Raw genomic sequence first — 20,770 nt, 5'->3', positions numbered from 1 at the left:
ACAAAAGGGGTGGGACCGACATGGAAGGGGGCGGAGACAGTAAGGGAGGGGGCGGAGCCAGGGCCTCTCACCCGTGGGGCTGGCGCTGAGCCGGTGGGCTGGCTGCAGGTGCTGGATGCCTGCTGGGTCCTGGCTGGGGACGTGGAGGGTGGTGGCCTGAGAGGCCGGCGTGTGAAGCCCGGACTCACTGGAGGCCTCAGTGTCTGAGGTGAAGACCTGGGGGAGCAGAGCAGCCTCCTGAGTCCCGGGGATGTGGGGGTGAGGGGCTCTGTCACAGGCCAAGGGAGGGCCAGCAGGCCTGGACCTTACCTGCTTGGTAGGCGTGAGGCTGGCCAGGGCGCTCAGGTTGGTGGTGTCAGTGATGAGCATAGTCTGCGGGAGCAGGCCCGTGTGGGTGTACTGGGCCACCTCGGGCTTGTGGCTGTAGAGGGCTGGCCGCAGGGGAGAGAGGGGCAGACGTGGCAGACGTGCCTGACAGCCCCCGTCCCAGGCCTCAGGACCGGGGAAAGGGGGGCATGGAGCCTGCTAAACAACCAGACTGGGCAGCAATTGGAGATCCAGGACTGATTTTCAAAACTGGGGGCTCCAGATAGAGGGACAGACCCTCTCCCCATCACAGGGAACTGCTCAGCTGGGATTGATGCAGGGGAGCCTGGAGGAGGCCAGAAACCAACTCCAGCTTGTGTCACCTGGAGACAGCAGGTATGAAAGGGAACGGGAGGCGTGGGTGCAGGGCTACTGTACTAAGCACAGGTGCTACGTACTAAGCGCAGGTGCTACTGTACTAAATGCAGGTGCTATGTACTAAGCACAAGTGCCATGTACTAAGCACAGGTGCTGTGTACTAAGTTCAGGTGGCCCCTGTCAAAGAGCAAGGCAGAGGACAGCAGTACCTCCATCTCCAGGCCACCTCTCCAAATAAAACCCCATGTTTTGCCTACAGCACCTCCCCCCACCCCGCAGGAGACACACAGACGCTAGGAAAACTCACATAAACCACATATTCTCACAGTGACTCAGACAAAAACGTAACACACACACATACATTCTCAACCACGTACACATACAGACCCAAAATCTCTTTAACCCAGTCCCAAATTCCAAAAAAGTCTGAAACCAAAAGATTTCCTTAAGATTGGCACTAGAGCTCATTTGGTGGCAAAACCCAGCCTGAACCTGACATGAGGTTATGAGTGTTTAAACTGCCTTGTAGAAATCCTACTTTGGCTGCAGAAATAGCAGTGCTTTGATCACAGTGGGCTGTCTCAAACCCTGCTAGGAGTGTTATGTGATAGCTGGCATATCCACCAAATTACCTTCCTTTTCTTTTCTTTTTTTTTCTTTTTTTTTTTGGCAGAGTCTCACTTTGTTGCCCAGGCTGGAGTGCAGTGGCACAATCTCAGCTCACTGCAACCTCTGCCTCCTGGGTTCAAGCGATTGTCCTGCCTCAGCCTCCCAAGTAGCTGGGACTACAGGCACGTGCCTCCACGCCTGGCTAATTTTTGTACTTTTAGTAGAGACGGGGTTTCACCGTGTTGGCCAGGCTGGCCTCGAACTCCTGACCTCAAGTGAGCCGCCCACCTCGGCCTCCCAAAGTGCTGGGATTACAGCTGTGAGCCACCACACCTGGCCCCAGATTACCTTTCTAAAGTCTGAATAGATTTTAGAAATTCATATGGCCCTAAGAGTTTTAGAGAAACACAGGCACGCACACACAAACGCATGCATAACTGACACACACCTAGACATGCACTAGGGATCTGCTCACACAAGCAGTCATGTGCACACACACACAGATACGTGCATTCACATGGGAACACACTGTGGCCTGCAGACACCCTCAGTCACGGAAACACACTTGTCCTGGAGACACACTCAGACTGCAACGCCTGCCAGGCACCCCCTTCCCCTGCATCCATTGACAGCCAACCTCTATCGTCATCTCCCCCTGTGTGGGGCACAGGGTGCTCACCGTGGGGGCTCTGCAGCTGGGCCATGGTGGCCATGAAGGGGCTCTGGGTCACATGGCTCTGCACAGGCGGCATGAGCGGCTGCTGGTAGGAAGGGTGCAGCGGCTGGGAGAACTGGACGGGCTGCAGGGTGGTCAGGCTGCTGCCCATGCTGTTGATGACGGGCACACTCTGTGCCTGCGTGGAGGCCAGGCCTGGAGTGGAAGGGGCGGGAATCAGCTGGGCCCCCCAGTTACATCCCATCACCCCCCAGGACCTCCCAAGGGCGCCACCTCTCCTTCCCAGAGCCCGTGGTTTGGAGGAGGGGGCAGGGTGGTCAGGAAACAGCCCTCCACTGGGACCTGCCACTAATTTAAGTGGCTCTGGCAACTCATTCCCCCTCTTTGAGCCTTTAGCTCCTTATCTAGGCTAGTGGGAGAGGCAGGCAGTGACTTGTTCAAAAGTCGTCAAACTGAGGTTCCCTGGAGCCCTGGGGTTCTACAGCAGTGCAAAGGCCCTGGGGTTAGCTCTCTGCTCCCCTCTCCTAGCAGCTCCCTATCTATCTTATGTACTGGGCTTCTGCATCCTTGTACCTACAAATAAAGGCTTTCTGGGCTTAATTTTTCTTCATAAAACAAAAAACTTAGAAAACATCAGTCTCCCTTACCCTGCTGTAATTTGCCCATAGACCCCTCACCTTCTGAGGTACCACAGAATCGATGTATTATGCTCAGTGCCTGCCTCCCTGCTTGAGTTGCTGAGATTTTGGTCTGTTTGGTTCACCCAGGTATCACTGATGTAGCACAGTGCCTGCTCCAGAGTAGGCACTGGATAAATACACGTTGTATGAATGAATGAATGAGTGAACAAATGAATGAATGAGTCCCAGTGGCTCTTCCAGCTCCTGGATTCTGCAGTTGCCCCATGAGCCTCCCACCCAGGTGCCCACCCATCCCCTCCAGCTTACCGATGACCAGGGTGGAGGCACCTGTGTTGGTGAACGTAGGACCCAGGGAGGCAGGCTCACCAGGCCCGATGGTCATGACCCCAGGAAGTGAGGCCATGATGAGGTTCTGGGGCTGCTGGTTGAGGCCTGGGGATGTCTGCTCCAAACTGTGCAGTGCCGTCAGGGTGCTGACAGGGGGGAGGGGGCCCCCAGCTGCTGAGACCTACGAGGGGAAGCCAAGCTGAGTCGGGGGTGGGGGCGGGGTCCCGACAGGGCCTCCCTGGGGACTGTTCCAGAATCTCCCTGCCAAGGAAAGATAGGTTGGGTTTTCCCTACAGGCAGGATGCTCACCAGCTTGGCTTCTGTACTCAGCAGGCTGTGGCTGGGCTCCAGGCCCGTGGGGGACACTTGGTGCAGGGGTGTAGACACTGTCACTAAGGGGCCGCCACTGCTTGAGGGCACTTCTGAAGTCTCACTGGTCGCAGGCTGTCCATAGCGCACACCTGGAGAGGGAAGCAGCGTCCTGCCTCAGCACCCCACTTCCCAGCCCTCCCCTGCCTCCATAGCCCTCATTGCTTCAAACTCCATTGGTCTGCTTAGGCCAGCTGCCCGTCGGCCTTTATGCAGCCAGCAAATCTGCCTGTGTTTCTACCTTTTGCCAAGCCCTGGGTTAGCTGCTCCCAGTTCCTTGAAGGCTGGGACTGCATTTATTAGCTCCATTCCCCCCACTGCCTAGTGCTATACCTGACATGCAGTAGGTGCTCAGTGGAAGACAACTGAATTGAATTTAACTGAATTTAGTTGAGTTGAAATGAATTGATACAATCTGAAATGAATGAATTGAATGGAATTAACACAAATCAACTTAGGTTGAGTTGAGTGGAATGATATGAAGTGGAGTGGATGGTGTGGAGTAGTATAGATTGAATTGAGTGGAATGAGTGGGATCAAGTGGAATGGGTACTGTAAAGGGTGGAGAGGATGGGTGGGAAGGAATAGAATGGAGTGGAATGGTGTAGGGTAGAGTGGATGGAATGGTGAGGAATAGTGTGGAGTGGAGTGGAATGAATGGAGTCGTGTGAACAGAGTGGAGTAGAATGGTATGGTATGGAGTGGAGTGAGTGGGTTGGAGTGGAGTGGATGGAGCAGAGTGGAATGGATGAAGTATGGAGTCATGTGGGGTGAAGAGTGGATGGGACAAATGGAATAAAATGGTATGGAGTGGAGAGGAGTGGAGAAAAGAGTGGGTAGACTGGATGGAGTCACATGGGTGGAGTGGATGGAGTGGAGTGGATGGAGTGGGTGGAGTGAAGTGGATGGAGCACAGTTAAATGAAGTAGAGGGAGTGGAGTAGATGGAGTTGAGTGAGTGGAGTGGATGGAGTGGAGTTGAATGGAATGGATGGAGTAAGTGGATGGAATAGAGTATGGAGTGGATAGAGTAGAGTTGAATGTAATAGATGGAGTGCAGTGAATGCAGCGGGGTATGGAGTCGATGGAGTGGAGTTGAATGTAGTGAGTGGGATGAAGTTGGATGGAATGGATGGAGTGGAATGAATGGAGTGGAGTTGAATGTAGTAGATGGGATGAAGTTGGATGGAATGGATGGAGTGGAGTGGATAGAGTAGAGCTGAATGTAGTAGAGTAGGGTGGATGGAGTGGAGCTGAATGTAGAGGATGGGATGAAGTTGGATGGAATGGATGGAGTGGAGTGAATGGAGTAGATGGAATAGAATAAAGTGGATGCAGTGAAGTTGAGTGGAGTGAATGGAGTAGAGTGGATAGAGTGGAGGTGAATGTAGATGGGATGAATTTGGATGGAATGGATGGAGTGGAGTGGATGGAGTAGAGTGGATGGAGTGGAGTTGAATGTGGTGGATGGGATGAAGTTGGATGGAATGGATGGAGTGGAGTGGATGGAGTAGATGGAATAGAGTGGATGCAGTGGAGCTGAGTGAATGGAGTGGAGTGGATGGAGTGGAGTTGAATGTGGTGGATGGGATGAAGTTGGATGGAATGGATGGAGTGGAGTGGATGGAGTAGATGGAATAGAGTGGATGCAGTGGAGTTGAGTGAATGGAGTGGAGTGTATGGAGTGGAGTTGAATGTAGTGGATGGGATGAAGTTGGATGGAATGGATGGAGTGGAGTGGATGGAGTAGATGGAATAGAGTGGATGCAGTGGAGTTGAGTGAATGGAGTAGAGTGAATGGAGTGGAGGTGAATGTAGGGGATGGGATGAAGTTGGATGGAAGGATGGAGTGGAATGTATGGAGTGAAGTTGAATGGAGTGATTGGAGTAGAGTGGATGGGTGGGGTCGAATGTAGTGGAGGGAGTAGAGGTGAATGGAGTGGATGGAATGGGGTGAATGGAATGGGGTTAATTGTAGTGGATGGAGTGGAGTGGATGGAGTGAATAGAGTGGAAAGGAGTAGAGTGAATGGAATGGCGATAAAGTGGAATGGATGAATGAACAGAGTGAAGTAGAGTGATAAGGAGTGGTGTGAATGGAATGGAACCAAACTGTAGTGCTAAGAGGTTTAGGTGACTGCTGTCACTGGGACAGTCCTCCCCAGCCCTCCCACCTTCCCACGTGTCCCCTGTCCCCACAATACCACTTACCGTGGAGCTTACTGGGGGAGAGGGCAGGTGGGGGCAGGCCAGGGGAACTGTGGGCGGGCAGTGCAGGTCCCGGGCCTGGTCCTGGTGGGGGCCCGCTGTATGTGTCCATGGCCAGCTTGTGCCGGAAGGCTTCTTCTTTGCGCCGGTTGGCAAACCAGTTGTAGACACGCACCTCTGTGACGAGGTTGGAGCCCAGCCCCTGTGCCTGTGATGGGGACACCCCCCTCTGGATGCATTCCGCCCTGCAGAAATAGCCACCCATGAGTCTCCAGGCCAGGCTCAGAGGAACCCGGTCCTGGGCATGAGGGGGAGGGTTCTGAGAAGCTGAGCTCTGCCTGAGGGTTTGAAGCTGGCAGATCTGGGTTCCAATGCCAGGTCTGCTGTATGACGTTGGGCAGGTGACAGTCTCTCTGACCTCAGTCTCTCCATTCATAAAGTGAGCAAAAGAGCCATAGGATTGTAGAGGGAATCAGAGTAGGTGGGCATCCATGGAAGGGTTGCTTGGTGTCCAGGGTGCAGGGGGGCTGCGAGGAATGGGATTAGGTTCAAGTATTCTTAATTTTCTGGGCCAGGCTAAGCCAACATCAGGAGTTCTCGGCGACTGGACAGCCTTTTACAGGGCCTAGAGTCACCTTCCCCTTCCCTGGCCTTGCCACAGCCCAGACCAAAACAGCACTGTTTCCCACCCGCCATTGTACCTATTGCACTCCTCCACCAGTGTCTCTCGCTCCTCCTTGCTGGGGTTCTTCTGCCTCTCATAGGCCTGGAACAGGATCTGCTGGGATGCTGGGCCCCACTTAAAACGGTTCCTCCGCCCCTTCTTGGTTGGTAGCTCATCACCTGTGGGCTCTTCAGTCAGCCCTCCCTGCCCTGCATGGGTGAACTCTGCAGGCACAGAAAGCTGTGAGTGGGGTACTGGCCACTCTCAACTTCCCAGGTCAGTTCCTCTGACCGTGCCCTTGACTCTTTCTCATTGCTGGGGTGCTGAACCAGAGTAGCTTACAGCTAGAACTTAGAAATCATCTAATCCAGTGATGACAAACACACAACACATACGCCATCACTTTCTTAACCAGTGTCCAAGGCAAACATCACTCAATCCCTGAATGCTTTCCTACCAACCCAAGATATGATCTCACAATTCTTCTCAATACAAGACTGCAGGTAAGCATTAGCATTTGTTCCTATTTGGCACATTTACTCTCCCCATTTTACAGATGAGGAAGCCGAGGCTCAGAGGGCTTACTTATTTTTCCAGGGTCATGCAGCAGAGCAAAAACTTGAGCCATATGTCCTCAGTAGATTCAGAATTATATTCAGCTTTCCAGACTTGAAAATCAGGCTTTAAATGCAAATGTTAGCTAGAGGAAGAGACCCAGCCAGCCTTCGTCAGCTGATATCACTTTACTGGAAACTAGTCTACTGGATTATCCCTGAGCAGGCCACCAAAGGACTGGGACACACAAGTGCCAGGACAGCACTTTATGAGAAGAGAGGAAGGTAGGTTCTGAATCAGGGGCACAGCAGCAGCAGGGCCCTCACCATCTCAGTGCCAAGAAGCAGCAGCGGGCACAAGTGGCTAGGACTACAGGCGTGCACCACACCTGGCTCATTTATTTCTATTTTTATTCTTGTTTTTTGTAGAGATGGGGTCTCCTTCTATTGCCCAGGCTGGTCTTGAACTCTTAGCCTCAAGTGATCCTCCCACCTTTGCCTCCCTGGGATTATAGGTGGGTGCAACCACACCAGGCTGGGAGCTGGTAATATTCTGTGTTTTTTAAATCTGTATTGGAGTGTTCACTTTGTGAAAATTCATTAAGCTGTATGCTTTGGATTTGTGCACTTTTTATGTTAGACTTGATTTAAAAGTTTCTGTTATAGCAGACACAGTGGTGCGTGCCTGTCATTCCAGCTACTTGAGAGGCTGAGGCAGGAATCACTTGAGCCCAGAAGTTCAAAACCAGTCTGGGCAACATGTAAAGACCTCATCTCAAAAAATAAAATAAATAAAAGTTTACATTATTATGTATATAAAAAAAGAGTCATTCAACTGAAAGTAGCTGAAAAGAAGAGCTCTCTTCCTTCTGAGGTTGCTAAGCTGATAGGATGGCAGCCCAGGGCTTCCAGAACCCATCTTTGCCTATATGAGGAGAGCCTGTCTGAGAATGAAGCCAACAAAAAAGAAAACAGAGTCAAGAAATGCTGTGTGAACCTCATTTGAGCCCCTTGATCTAACCATGCCTGAAGCAGCCCTGGATTCCTCACACTGCATCAGTCGATACCTTCCCTTTTCTGTTTAAATCCATTTGAGTTGGGGTTCTGTCCCCTGTTACTGAAAGAGTCCTAATACTTCAGTCATATATTGACTCTGCATCTCAAATTCTCCAATTTCTCCTTAACTTTTAAGTTAAAAATCCCCCAGGGAAAGCTATTTGAGCCAGTTTGCATCTCTATTCTCAGCTCTAGGCTGAAGTCCTTGATGATATTTCTGTTAGAAAATTTTAATGCATTTTATTGAATATTGTAAAATTTCTTCTAGTGATAGTTTTAAGAGAACACTATTTCTCTCAGAAACTAAATCTAGTTCTAATAGATTTTCAAAATCTTTATTGTTTCTTCTCATACAAATTAAAATAGTATTAAAATGTACTGTTTTTCCAAGTGTGTATTACAGCACAGTAGAGTGTGAACACCCCAATAATTGGGATGAGGGGTAGCTATAGAGTAAGGATTAGAGCCATCTATTGCATGCATACATACATACATTTATTTATTTGTTTGTTTGTTTGACAGAGTCTCCCAGGCTGGAGTGCAGTGGCATGATCTTGGCTCACTGCAACCTCTGCCTCCTGGGTTCAAGCGATTCTCTTGTCTTGGCCTCCCAAGTAGCTGGGATTACAGGCGTGTGCCACTATGTCCAGCTAATTTTTGTATTTTTAGTTAAGACGGGGTTTCACCATGTTGGCCATGCTGGTCTCAAACTCCTGCCCTCAAGTGATCCACCCTCCTCGGCCTCCCAAAGTGCTGGGATTACAGGCGTGAGCCACCGCGCCTGGCCTGCATACATTTTTTTTTTTTCAGCAGTGATTTTTACTGTTGGTGGAAGTGTAAATTGATATAACTTCTTTGGAAGGAACTATGCCAATATGTACCCCAGATTTTAAAGCAGCTATTCTGTGTTCCAGCATTCCACTTCTAGGAATTTATCTTACAGACACAGTCACATGTGAACATGCACTTATATAAATAAGGATGTTTTTTGCTGCAGTTGGTTGTATTCACAGATTGCAAAAACCCTAAAAGTCCTTCAGTAGGTGGCCAGTTAAATAACAGCCAGCAGCCCTTATAAAGAATGAAATCAATCAATCTCTCAGTGCCAATATGAAAAGATGTACAGGATTTATTGCCAAGAGACAAAACACAATGTGCAAAATAGTGTGTCTAGTATGTTCCCATTAATCAGAAAAAGAGCAAGAAAACAACATATCTATTGCTACTATATGCAGAAAATCTCTCTGGAAGGATACACAGGAGTCTGGGAATTTCAGTGGCTGCTTTAGGGGAAAGACATCTAATTTTTCTTATAAACTCTTTTTCTTTTTTTTAACCAAATGTGTATTGTCTTTCTTTCTTTCTCTCATTCTTTTTCTTTCTTTTCTTTCTTTTCCTTCTTTCCTTTCCTTCCTTCCTTCCTCCCTTTCTTTTCTTTCTTTCTTTTTTAGAGGAGGAACCTTGCCATGTTGTCCAGGTTGAACCCGAACCCCTGGGCTCAAACAGTCCTCCCACCTCAGCCTCCCAAGTAGCTGAGATTATGGCACACCACCATGCCTGGCTATTTCTTTTTTTAAAAACCTGGATAATTTATAAATGTCAAAAAATGTTACACATAGATAGAGGTTGGAAAGTGACAGTGCACCTGGGATTTGGTGGGGTATGAGGCCTGGAGAAGAAAACCCACCATTCCCTGAGTCATAGGGCTCCCAGAGCTTCCTGAGTTTGCAGTGGAGGATTTCCTGAGCATAGACCTTGCCTCTGAGCCTTTACTGATGCTGTTCCTTCTGCCTGAAACACCCTTCCCGGCATCTCCAGGGGTCAAAATTCAACTCCCACTTTAAGACCTAGTCTAAAGGTCATATTTGCAATGCGAGCCTTCCTAATACCTCTGCCTTCCTGAGGAAGAACAGGTCACTCCCCAGTCGACCGTCAGCTCAGCACCCTGAAATGCTTTGTGTAATACTCTGCACTGGACCAGGCACCCCAAAAATGCTTGATAAATAGTAGCCATTATTATTGTTGTTGTGGCTGCTGTTGTCCCATTCTAATACATGTCTCACTGGATCCTAATGATCTTTTCTCCCACTTTCCAACTTAACCATGGGCTCTTAGAAAGCAGGGACCCAGGCCGGGTACGGTGGCTCACGCCTGTAATCCCAGCACTTTGGGAGGCTCAGGCAGGTGGATCACCTGAGGTCAGGAGTTCAAGACCAGCCTGGCCAACATGGTGAAACCCTGTCTCTACTAAAACTACAAAAAATTAGCCAGACGTGGTGGTGGGCACCTGTGATCCCAGCTACTCTGGAGGCTGAGGCAGGAGAATTGCTTGAACCTGGGAGGAGGAGGTCACAGTGAGCTGAGGTCACGCCACGGAACTCCAGCCTGGGCAATAAGAGCAAAACTCTGTCTCGAAAAAAAAAAAAGCAAGCAGAGACCCAGTTCATTCATCTTTGGATGCTCAGGACCAAGCCTACTCCTGTCCCACAGAGCGCCTGGTGCAGAATAGGTAATAAATGCAGGTTGAATCCCACGGACTTCCTTTCCATCTACCTGTCTGTGCAATGGGGATGGTGAAGCTTCCAGCCCCCACCTATGAGTTAGGGGAGAGTCCTGGGCCCTCCCAGGGAAGACGCAGGGTAGGGTCATTACTTACGCTGCGCCACCTCTCGCTGCTTGCGGACGTACCAGGTGTACAGGGCGGCCCGCTTCTGCGTCTTCATGGGGGTGCCCTTGTTGAGGTGTTGGGACAGGTGGGACTGGTTGAGGCCAGTGGTGTCGACCACCTCCCGCTGTGGGATGTTGTGCTGCTGCAGGTAGGACTTGACCATCTTCGCCACACGCCACGGGTCCTCCCTGGGAGGAAGGGCAAGGACAGGGTCTGCTCAGCAGGGGGTATCCCTCCCCATAGGTGGGGCTGGGGCCCTGGGTGCTGGAACCCTTGTCAGCCCTGAGGGTGGGGACTGTGCATGAAAGCAGTTATGGAGCCAAGGGGCCTACACTTGGACTCAGGGACAGGGAGGTATGGTCATTTATGCCAGGACACAGGGACACAGACACCTGGTCATGAGGACAGAGACTTGTAGATGCACACACATGACAAACGTGGGCACAGGCCTATGGACACAGACACTGGAACAGATAAAGGTTTAGAAACATGGATACACAGACATATGGACACAGATGAAGATATATGGATAGATGGATGGATGGGTGAATGGATGGATGGGTGGATAGGTGAATGGATGGGTGGGTGGGTGAATGGATGGATGGGTGGATGGGTGGATGGGTGGGTGGGTGGATGAACTGGTGGATAGATGGATGGACTGGTGGATGGATGGTAGGGTAGAATGGATGGACAGATAGATGGGTGGATGGATTGGTGGGTGGATGGATAATGGATGGATGGATGGATGGATGGATGGATGGATGGATGGATGGATTGGAGGTGGGTGGGTGGATGGATGATGGATGGATGGACAAAGGAGAACTGCTGGAAAAAGGAAAGCATTGAATCTGAAAACAAGGAAAGAAATATAGATTCTCCAATTTTACACCCAGGTCCACTGAGGCTCACAGAATTTGCATCATTTTGTCCCTTGTCCAAGGTCACAGGGCAAGCAGAGTCCCATCCACCTAAAAGGATTCAGCTCTAAGATAGCCTTTCAGGCAGAAAATTACAAAGTCAAAATGCTTCCTGAGGCTGGGTGCTGTGGCTCACACCTGTAATATCAGCACTTTGGGAGCTGAGGTGGGAGGATCACCTGAGGTCAGGAGTTTGAGACCAACTTGGCCAACATGGTGAAACCCTGTCTCCACTAAAAATACAAAAATTCGCCGGGCATGGTGGTGGGAGCCTATAATCCCAGCTACTTGGGGGAGCTGAGGCAGGAGAATTGCTTGAGCCTGGGAGGTGGAGGTTGCAGTGAGCCGAAATCTCACCACTGCAGCCTGGGTGATAGAGTGAGACTCTGTCTTAAAAAAAAAAAAAAATTCCTGAAAATCTGCACCCTTGGCTGTGGCCAGGCCAGTTTCCCCACAGCACCAGAACAGGCAGCTGGTTTTTCCACAGAGTCCCAGGTGACAGGGTTGACATTCAGAGGGCTCATAGTACCAAAAATGCATGTGAACACTGGAATGCCACTCTGTGGGCTGAGATTCTCCCACCAGAGAAACTCAAGGGACCCGATGCCACCTGTGACTCGTGTCTCTGCTCACTGTGGGTCTCCCCATGGGGGACAGAAGGGATCAGACAGCCTGAGCCATATACATTTTCTCTCCTTCTCTCCTGCTCTGTCTCAATCCCCGCCTCTTTCTCTCTCCCTCTCCTGAACTTATATTACTAGTATGTCACAGATAGACTGGGCGCAGTGACTCACACCTGTAATCCCAGCACTTTGGGAGGCCAAGGTGGGCAGGTCTCTTGAGGTTAGGAGTTTGAGACCAGCCTGGCCAACATGGGGAAACCCATCTCTACAAAAAAATAAATAAAAATAAAAAATAAGTCAGGTATTGTGGCAGGTGCCTATAATCCCGGCTACTTGGGAGGCTGAGGCAGGAGAATCGCTTGAACCCAGGAGGCAGAGGTTGCAGTGAGCCAAGATCGGCACTGCATTGCAGCCTGGGCAGTAGAGTGAGACTCCGTCTCAAAAAAAAAAAAAAAAAAAAAAGTTACAGATAAATACAGCTCAATACAGCAGCACTGAAACAGGCAGACTGGGATTTGAACTTGGGTCTGCGATTCCAAAGCCTGTGCTCTCTCCTGCCTCACTGAGGAATTCGCTTCTAGAATTTGAGCCTTCTATCATTGGCACAGGTGACAAATGGCACAAGTAGAAGGCAATTCCTTGCCACGTTGCTTGCCATAGAAAAGATTAGAAGCAATGAAGGAGCCCAGCAAAAGGATCCTGATTAACTAAATGGAGGTGCATCTGTTCAGTGCAACCACTGAAAAAACCCCACTGAGGAAGCTCTGTGTGCCCAGACGGAGCAGAGTTTATCTGGTGTGTCTGCTATACTGCTATTTACGAAAAATTTGAAGTGAGGTAAAAGAGGATTTCTAGAGGATTTCTACATATTTGTGCACATGTAAAATACCAGAGGGCACTCACGGAACTGGGGACTCTGGTTGCTTCCAGAGGAGAACGGGGTGCTGGGGATGGAAGTGAGAAGGACAATTTTCTCTGGTGTCCGTATGTACTTTGTAAATTACGTAACATATAATATACTATATATGCATACATGATTTTTATTTTTATTTTTATTTACTTATTTATTTTTTGAGACAAAGAATTGCTCTGTGGCCAGGCTGGAGTGCAGTGGCGCGAGCTCAGCTCACTGCAGCCTCCGCCTCCCGGGTTCAAGCAATTCTCCTGCCTCAGCCTCCCGAGTAGCTGGGATTACAGGCACAGGCTAGCACACCCAACTAATTTTTATATTTTTAGCAGAGACGGAGTTTCACCATGTTGGTCAGGCTGGTCTTAAACTCCTGACCTCAGGTTATCCACCCACCTTGGCCTCCCAAAGTGCTGGGATTACAGGTGTGAGCCACCACGCCTGGCCAATATTTATTTTTATGTATTTATTTTCTTTTTAGAGGCTACTTGTTCTGTCATCCAGGCTGGAGCTCAGTAGCGTGATCACAGCTCACTGTAGCCTCCAACTCCTGGGCTCAGTTGGTCCTCCCACCTCAGACTCCCAAGTGCTTGGGACCACAGGCACGTGCCAACGTACCCAGCTAATTTTTGTACTTTTTTTTCTTTCTTTCTTTTCTTTTTTTTTTTTTTTTTGGTAGAGACAGGGACTCGCTATGTTGGCCAGGCTGGTCTCAAACTCCTGGGCTCAAGCGATCCTCCCACCTTGTCATATATAATATTTAAAGCTGAATTGTAAACCAGCAATGGTAGCTCATGCTGGTAATCCCAGCTATTTGAAAGGCTGAGGTGGGAGGATCACTTGAGCCCCGTAGTTCAAGACCAGCCTGGACAACATAGTGAGACTCTGTCTCTGTAAAAAAATAAATAAATTAGCCAGGCATGGTGGTGCACACCTGTAGTCCCAGCTTCTTGGGAGGCTAAGATACGAGGATTCCTTGAGCTCAGTAATTTGAGACCAGCCTGGACAACAGAGTGGGACTCTGTTTCTACAAAAAAATAGAAAAATGAGCCAGGTGTGGTGGCACAAGCCTGTAGTCCCAGCTACTCAGAAGGCTGAGACAAGAGGATCTCTTGAACCTGGGAGGTCGGGGCTGCAATGAGCTGTGATTGCGCCACGGCACTCCAGCCTTGGCGACAGAGTGAAACCCTGTCTCAAAAAAAAAAAAAAAAAAAAAAATGAAAACTCATGTTTCTTGAGGATTTACTGTGAGCCAGACACCGTGCTGAGGGCGGCCACTTACATCTTATAACCCTACGAAGTAGACGCTGTGCCCATTTCACAGAGGAGAAAACTGAGGCTCAGAAAGGCACAGTCACTTGTGCAAGGTGATCTAGTTGGGACCCAGAAAAAATTTCATGTTGCTAGGAAGCCCCCCGCAGGCCTCTCCCCAGCTTCTCTCTCTCCCTTCTTTCCTGGGCTCCTAGGATCCTCTCTCCTTCACCTCCCCGCTTCTCTGGTTGCCAGTCAGAGCTCAGAGGGAAGGGCAGTACAAAGTCCAGCCTGGTGCTCCGTGGCAAACATGTTTATCTGATCCTAGAGCCAGGCTGCCCGATGCCTCCCCTCCCCCATCTGCAGCCATCACCCTCCTGTGCCGTGTCCTCCTGTGTCCTCCCTTCCTCCATCCTTCCCTTCTCTCTCCCCCAAAGAGAATAGGGTCAGTCTTCCTCTCACCAGAGCCTCTCCTGGGCTCAAACCAAAGAATTGCTATGTACCCCTGTCCATCTGATTCCATGTCTGTCTGTTTCTCTCTCTCTCTCTGTCTCTCTCTCTCTCTCTCATCCTCCCATACCAGGTCAAATTTAAGTTGAACTTGAAAATAAAACAAAGGCCAGCCAGCCTGCACGAATACATATGCAACCCTTAGAAACAGAAGACAGGCTCTTGAATGTGAAAATGGAAAGCAAACTGTTAAAGTGAGCTGATATGAATGTTCCACTTTTAAACAATTCCTAGTAGATTTGGGCAACAAATCCGTAACAAAAAAGTGAATTTTCTTTTTTTTTTTTTTTTGGAGACGGAGTCTTGCTTTGTCGCCCAGGCTGGAGTGCAGTGGCGCAATCTCGGCTCACTGCAAGCTCCGCCTCCCGGGTTCACGCCATTCTCCTGCCTCAGCCTCCCGAGTAGCTGGGACTACAGGCGCCCACCACTGCGCCCGGCTAATTTTTTTTTCTATTTTTAGTAGAGACGGGGTTTCACCATGGTCTCGATCTCCTGACCTTGTGATCCGCCCGCCTCGGCCTCCCAAAGTGCTGGGATTACAGGCGTGAGCCACCACGCCCGGCCACAAAAAAGTGAATTTTCAATGCCAGTTAGGAGACAGAGAGCCAAGAGGGCCTGGCTTTCCCTTTTCTGGGAGAAGCCTCCTGTGCCACTTTTTTCTAGAACCTACTTAAGCAATGTCTCTCTCTCCCCCCACCCCCCACTCTCTTGCTATCACTCTCTTCTGTCTCTCTGTGTGTCTCTTACACACACACACACACACACACACACACACAGAGTCTCCAAGGGCCTGACTCTTTTTGAGGGCAGCTTCTCCAACTGTCCTAGCTCAGAACTGAGAGGCCAAGGCTGCGCTCGGTGGTTCATGCCTGTAATCCCAGCACTTTGGGAGGCCGAGATGGGTGGATCACATAAGGTCAGGAGTTAGAGACCACCCTGGCCAACATAGTGAAACCCTGTCTCTACTAAAAATACAAAAATTAGCTGGGTGTGGTGTCGTGTGCCTGTGGTCCCAGCTACTCAGGGGACTGAGGCAGGAGGATCACTTGAACCCAGGAGGCAGAGGTTACAATGAGCCGAGATTGTGCCACTGCACTCCAGCCCCAGCAGCAGAGTGAGACTCTATCCCCACCCCCGAAAAAAAAGAAAGAAAAAGAAAAGAACCAAGAGGCCAAATCTCCAGGTATCTCCTGCTTTGACACTAATGGGTTTGAGAGTCAAAGCAACATGGGTTCAAATCCCACCACTGCAACCTAGCCACACGCGCTCCTGTACGACCCACATCTGCCCTGTAACGTGGGGAAAATCCACCCCTACCTCACACCGCTACTGGGAAAATTAAATGAGCTTCAAATAGGGAGGATGAACTTAGGGCAGTGCCTGGCACACAGTAAGTGCTGAATTTGTGGAATAATATTGTCATCCTCATCATCTTAATGCAGCCCTGGAGACCCTTGACCCCACAGAGCAGAGCCCAGGAGAGGTGAAGACCCGCCCACATCTTCCTCCTCTCTCTCCTACCCATTCCGGGGTCAATCAAATGTCCAAGGCTTTGAGCCTCTTGCCCTCTTGCCCTTGGAGTTTCAGGGCATGCAGGGTTGTGGTGTTCATCCCCACATCTGGAGGGGGAGCTGACTTCTCAGTGTGGGGGCTTTAGATTGGGCCTTGATTCTTTGCTTAACCTCCGTGTGCCTCAGTTTCCTCATCTGTGAAACGGGGCTAATGATATTTCAGACTTCAGAGATGGTGGGGAGGGAAAAATGAGCTTAGCACATTTTGTAAGCCCTTTATGAACTGCGAAGCACTGTATGGAAGTGAGTTGATGGTCAAGTTGAACAGCAGGAATGACTGGGGAAAGTGCAACCTCGAGGTTGCTGTATGGAGCTTGAGGTAGGAGGACCCAGGTCCAAGTCCTGGCCTGCCTTCAGTCCTTCGGAAGAGTTTCGTTCGGTAAGGCACTGCCTCTCTCAGCCTTAATTTGCTCATCTGTAAAATGGAATCACTAATAATGACTGCTGTGTATTGCACTTACTACATGTGTACTCTACAAGTGCCATGCCATTTTACCCTGTGGACAAGGGTTATTGTCATCTCTACCCTGCAGACAAAACTGAGGCTCAGAAAAATAAAATCACCTGCTCAGGCTAGAAAGGGGCAGAGCTGGGATTAGGAGGCAGGCAGTCTGGCTTTTATCGGGGTGTCACATCCTCTGTCCTCCCTTGGCAACTGTCTTCCTGGGTCTCGGTGCCCTGATCCTGATGGGCAGGATCAGAGCACTTCAAGGTTGGGGTTTGAAGGCCAGGGGCAGTGGCTCATGACTGTAATCCCAGCACTTTGGGAGGCCGAGGCAGGTGGATCACCTGAGGTCAGGAGCTTGAGACCAGCCTGGCCAACATAGTGAAACCCCATCTCTACTAAAATACAAAAAATCAGCCAGGCATGGTGGTGCGCACCTGTAATCCCAGCTACTCGGGAGGCTGAGGCAGGAGAATCACTTGAACCCAGGAGGCGGAGTGCAATGCGCCACTGCACTCCAGCCTGGGCAACAGAGCAAGACTCTGTCTCAAAAACAAAAACAACAAAAAAGAAACAGGTTGGGGTTTGAGCTGATCAGGGACAGAAAGGACCTGGGAGGACACCCAGGAAGGAACCCTGGGTCCCAGTTTCTCCCTTGGCCACGTCTCAGGCTGCTGGGCCCTGGCCAACAGGGCAGTAGATATCTTCAGGGCCTCAGAGAATCCCAGTCACTCACTCATTCCTGCTGTGCATCGGCCACTGGGCAGGATGTGGGTACAAGTGGTGAATAAGGCAACACAGGCCTTGTCCTTGAAGAGCTTCTATTTTCATGGCAGGAGACAGAAAACAAACAGATAAATCAGATGATCACAAGTCATGACAGGGAACCAGAGAAAGTAAACGACAGCAGTGGAAGACAGTGATGGGGGTGGGGCCCCCTTTTGGATGGAGCAATCAGGGAGGTGAAGGAGAAGGAATCGGCCATGGGAAGATCTGGAAAGGGGTTCCAAGCAGCAGGAAGAGCACGTGCAAAGGCCCTGGGGTGGGAATTGGCTTGGGGTGCTGAGGAACAGCAAAGCCAAAATGGCTACAGCAAAGGCAGGGAGGAAGACAAAGACCTGGGAGGAGATTCAGGAATTTGGTGGGGTGGAGGGAGGGGAACGAAACCAAGGCAGGGAGTTTGGATTTTATTCCTTGGCCAGGAAGGGAAACTAAGGCAGAACGAGAGGAACAGACTTGCCCAAGTTCACTCAGGGAACTAAGGGGCAGATCTGAAGAAAGAGCTCAGGTTCCCGCAATGGCCACAAACATGGGCCACCCCAGGGAGACCTGGGACCCAGGACCCACCCGGCTTCTTCCCAGACACTGACTTCTCCCAGGAAACAGCTTCTACTAGACATTCTGCCTCTGCCATCTTCCCAGCCTCAACCTCCCCAGCGGCCCAGGCCTTCAACAGGGGTCCCCCGCCCCTCTCTCCCTGGCTCCTTCCCCGACCCTGACGCTGGAGGCCCCACTTTTTTCACTCAGGGCGTTTTCCGATCCCTTTTGTTACCTGAACAATAAGTAACCCAGGTAGTTAGTTATAAACTCTACAGGAACAAGGAGCTGGTTGATAATTTATAGCAACATCTCAAATTTAAATGGAAAGTAAATAGCATGCTGTTAGCATTAAAGAAAACCCAATCGGGGCAGGCGGGAAGCACTCCAGCCTCCTTGCAAGCTTGGGGCACCTCATTCTCTCCCGTGCCCCTTCTCCCAGCTGCGTCTGAGCCCCCGCCCCCCGGCTCCTCCGTTCCGCTTCTCCCAGCTTCTCTCTCCATCTCCCCCGATGGCCTCTTTCTACACTCTCTGCCTCAGCTTCCAGGTCTCTGCTGGTCCCTAGGAAGCACTTTGACCTCTGCTTCCCCTTCAAATGCTGTGGATCAAGGCTCCCCCAACCCCACCATCCCACCAAAGGGGGCTGCTGACCGAGAGAGCTCACTCACTCAGGTAAGAAAGCATCCCCTGCCCCCACCCTCACCCCAAAGCCCCCAGTCCCATCTGGGGCCCTGGGCAGGTCTGGCCCAGCCCCACCCCATCGAGTTGCCTTCGCCCTGGGTCTGGGATGCCTGACTCTTTGCCCCTCCCCTGCAGCTCTAGAGTCCTTTGCCCTCCTCTTCCTGCCAAGTCAGGGGGCCCTGACTGCTCCCCTGCCCCCTGTCCAGGCCCTCGGGAGGCTCCCTGAGACCTCTGGGAAGCAGGAATCCACCAGCCCTCCCCCACCCTAGCTGGGATCAGGACCTTGGACAGAAAAGAGATGGGCCCCTTCAGAGCATCTTTGGGACTCGCTGTCTCTCTGACTCCCTGGCCACCCCCTGCAGGCCTCTGGCCCCTCATCATAGCAATTGAGAGCAGCAAACAGAGTAGGTTTGGGGCCTCCGTTGGGTGAACTTAGTCCAGCTCCTTCCCCGCTCTAAGCCCCGGTTTCCCCATTTGTGAAGCAGAGTCACTCATAGCTTCTGCCCAGGATTTCTCTCACCATGAAGGGAAATTATTCCCGTGAAACCTCAGCACAGCGCCCAGGAAGTAGTGAACCTCCCCAAGCAGGTGCTGTAGGGTGAAGGTCAGGGAGCCCCTGGGGAGGGGTGGCCCCTGCAGCCCCCAGGCCACCCTTCCTTCTCCCCTACACCCCCATCCCCCACCCCCACTAGGTGGGAGGTGGGTTGGCCCAGATCTTTCCAGGCCACCATTTCCACAAGTTAATGATCACAGACCTTATCAGAGCCTTTCGCCGTTTATAAATTTATAAAACAAAAGAGAAATAATAAAGCATGTGGGTAATTAGTAACTAGGTCAGCTCTGCTGAGGAGAGGGGAGGCATCGAGCTCAGGACCCACCCAGTTCTCCAGGAGACGGGGAGTCCGCCAGTGGATGGGAATGTAGAACGGGGAGCCTCTAATGGCGCCTGCCGGTGAGGTGGGGTGCCTGTGGCCACACAGGAAAGGGGAGCAGCTCCCACCTCGAGGCTCTGTCTGCCTCAGGTAAGAAAGACCTGGGCTTCCCTGGCTAAATGCATGAGTCCCTGGGAGGCCAGGGAAGCCCCCAAAACCCCAGCTTCGGGCCCTCCTCCCTGGCAGTGCTTCCTGGCCCCCGGAGCCTACCCACTGAGGACTCAGTGCAGGAGTTAAGGTCTGCAGAGTATACTTGATCCTAGTGGCTAAACATTTCCACCACCCCCCAGTTCTCCAGGCATTTGAGTTGTGAACTCACCTGCTTTTTCTCCCATCTTGGACCCCCCAGGAAATGTCTCCTGCCCAGGGACTGGGCTGAAGGCCTCAGCTCGTGGGGATTTGGGACTCCGCAGAGGAGCAGTTCAGGGGCTGGAGGCTCAACCCTCCAAGCAGGGGCCCCTGGGCTCTCCTGGACCCTGTCCCCCTTCCCAGCAGTTAGGCTAAAGGCTGAAGCTCATGGGGACTCGACTCAGAAGGGGGGCTCATTAGGAGCTGAGTGGGGGGCCCTCTGGGCTCTTCCTGGGAGCTGGGACGGGGAAGGGCTCCTTACTGCAGAAGGGTCTCCACCACGGCTTTCTGGTGGGCCGCCTCCTCAGGGCTGAGGTTCTCCAGCTCTTTGAGGATGGGTGGCGTGAAGTCTTCCCCATCGTCGTCCGTATCATCCTCGGAGCCCCGAGTCTCCCCCAGCCCATTGGGCAGCTCAGCCAGCTCCCCTCGACCGCCGCCGCAGGACTCCCCCTTGTCCAGGGGGCCATCTCCAGCCAGGAGGTAGGGCCCGGGCTCACCCAGTGCCTGGATCAGTGCCTCTTTGCTCAGCCCTGACTCGAGCAGGGCCGCCAGGAGCTCCGTCTGCAGCTGGCTCAGTTTAGAAACCATGGCTCGGCTGCCACAGGGCCACGCGGCCTGGGTCCACCACGCTAGCCGCCTCCCCCACTGCGTGGGTTGCGTTTGCCTGCCAGCCGGCAGACACAAACCAAACTCCTTGCACCCACTGCCCCCCCAAAACCCCACTAGCCAAGCCCCGTGGGCACCCCCAACCCCCAACCCTGGCCCCAGCGGCCCGTGAATCAGGGCCCCTGCCTGGTCTGTTTACATTGGAGCT

The 20,770-nt window shown here is 51.5% G+C and overlaps 1 protein-coding gene across 3 annotated transcripts in view; it reads right to left on the bottom strand.

Annotated features, from left to right (window-relative positions):
* HNF1A (HNF1 homeobox A) overlaps nucleotides 1-20,770 on the bottom strand; it is a 23,579-nt gene extending 2,809 nt beyond the window's left edge. Inside the window, exons 1-9 of one of the 3 annotated variants that reach the window (XM_073021150.1) lie at nucleotides 20,219-20,770; nucleotides 10,443-10,642; nucleotides 6,214-6,400; nucleotides 5,516-5,757; nucleotides 3,247-3,398; nucleotides 2,917-3,118; nucleotides 1,973-2,164; nucleotides 310-431; nucleotides 72-237 (exon numbers count right to left, since the gene is read on the bottom strand). In XM_073021150.1, the coding sequence (XP_072877251.1) occupies nucleotides 72-237; nucleotides 310-431; nucleotides 1,973-2,164; nucleotides 2,917-3,118; nucleotides 3,247-3,398; nucleotides 5,516-5,757; nucleotides 6,214-6,400; nucleotides 10,443-10,642; nucleotides 20,219-20,544 (1,789 nt within the window). In that variant the 5' untranslated portion in view covers nucleotides 20,545-20,770. The remainder of the gene's footprint in view (nucleotides 1-71; nucleotides 238-309; nucleotides 432-1,972; nucleotides 2,165-2,916; nucleotides 3,119-3,246; nucleotides 3,399-5,515; nucleotides 5,758-6,213; nucleotides 6,401-10,442; nucleotides 10,643-20,218) is intronic. The other 2 variants (XM_008004972.3, XM_073021151.1) reach the window with 2 other exon arrangements.

The sequence above is a fragment of the Chlorocebus sabaeus genome, chromosome 11 (genome assembly GCF_047675955.1).
Source record: "Chlorocebus sabaeus isolate Y175 chromosome 11, mChlSab1.0.hap1, whole genome shotgun sequence".
Lineage (NCBI taxonomy): Eukaryota > Metazoa > Chordata > Mammalia > Primates > Cercopithecidae > Chlorocebus > Chlorocebus sabaeus.
Note: the sequence above shows the minus strand (reverse complement) of the source record. Positions and strands in the feature narration are given on the sequence as shown.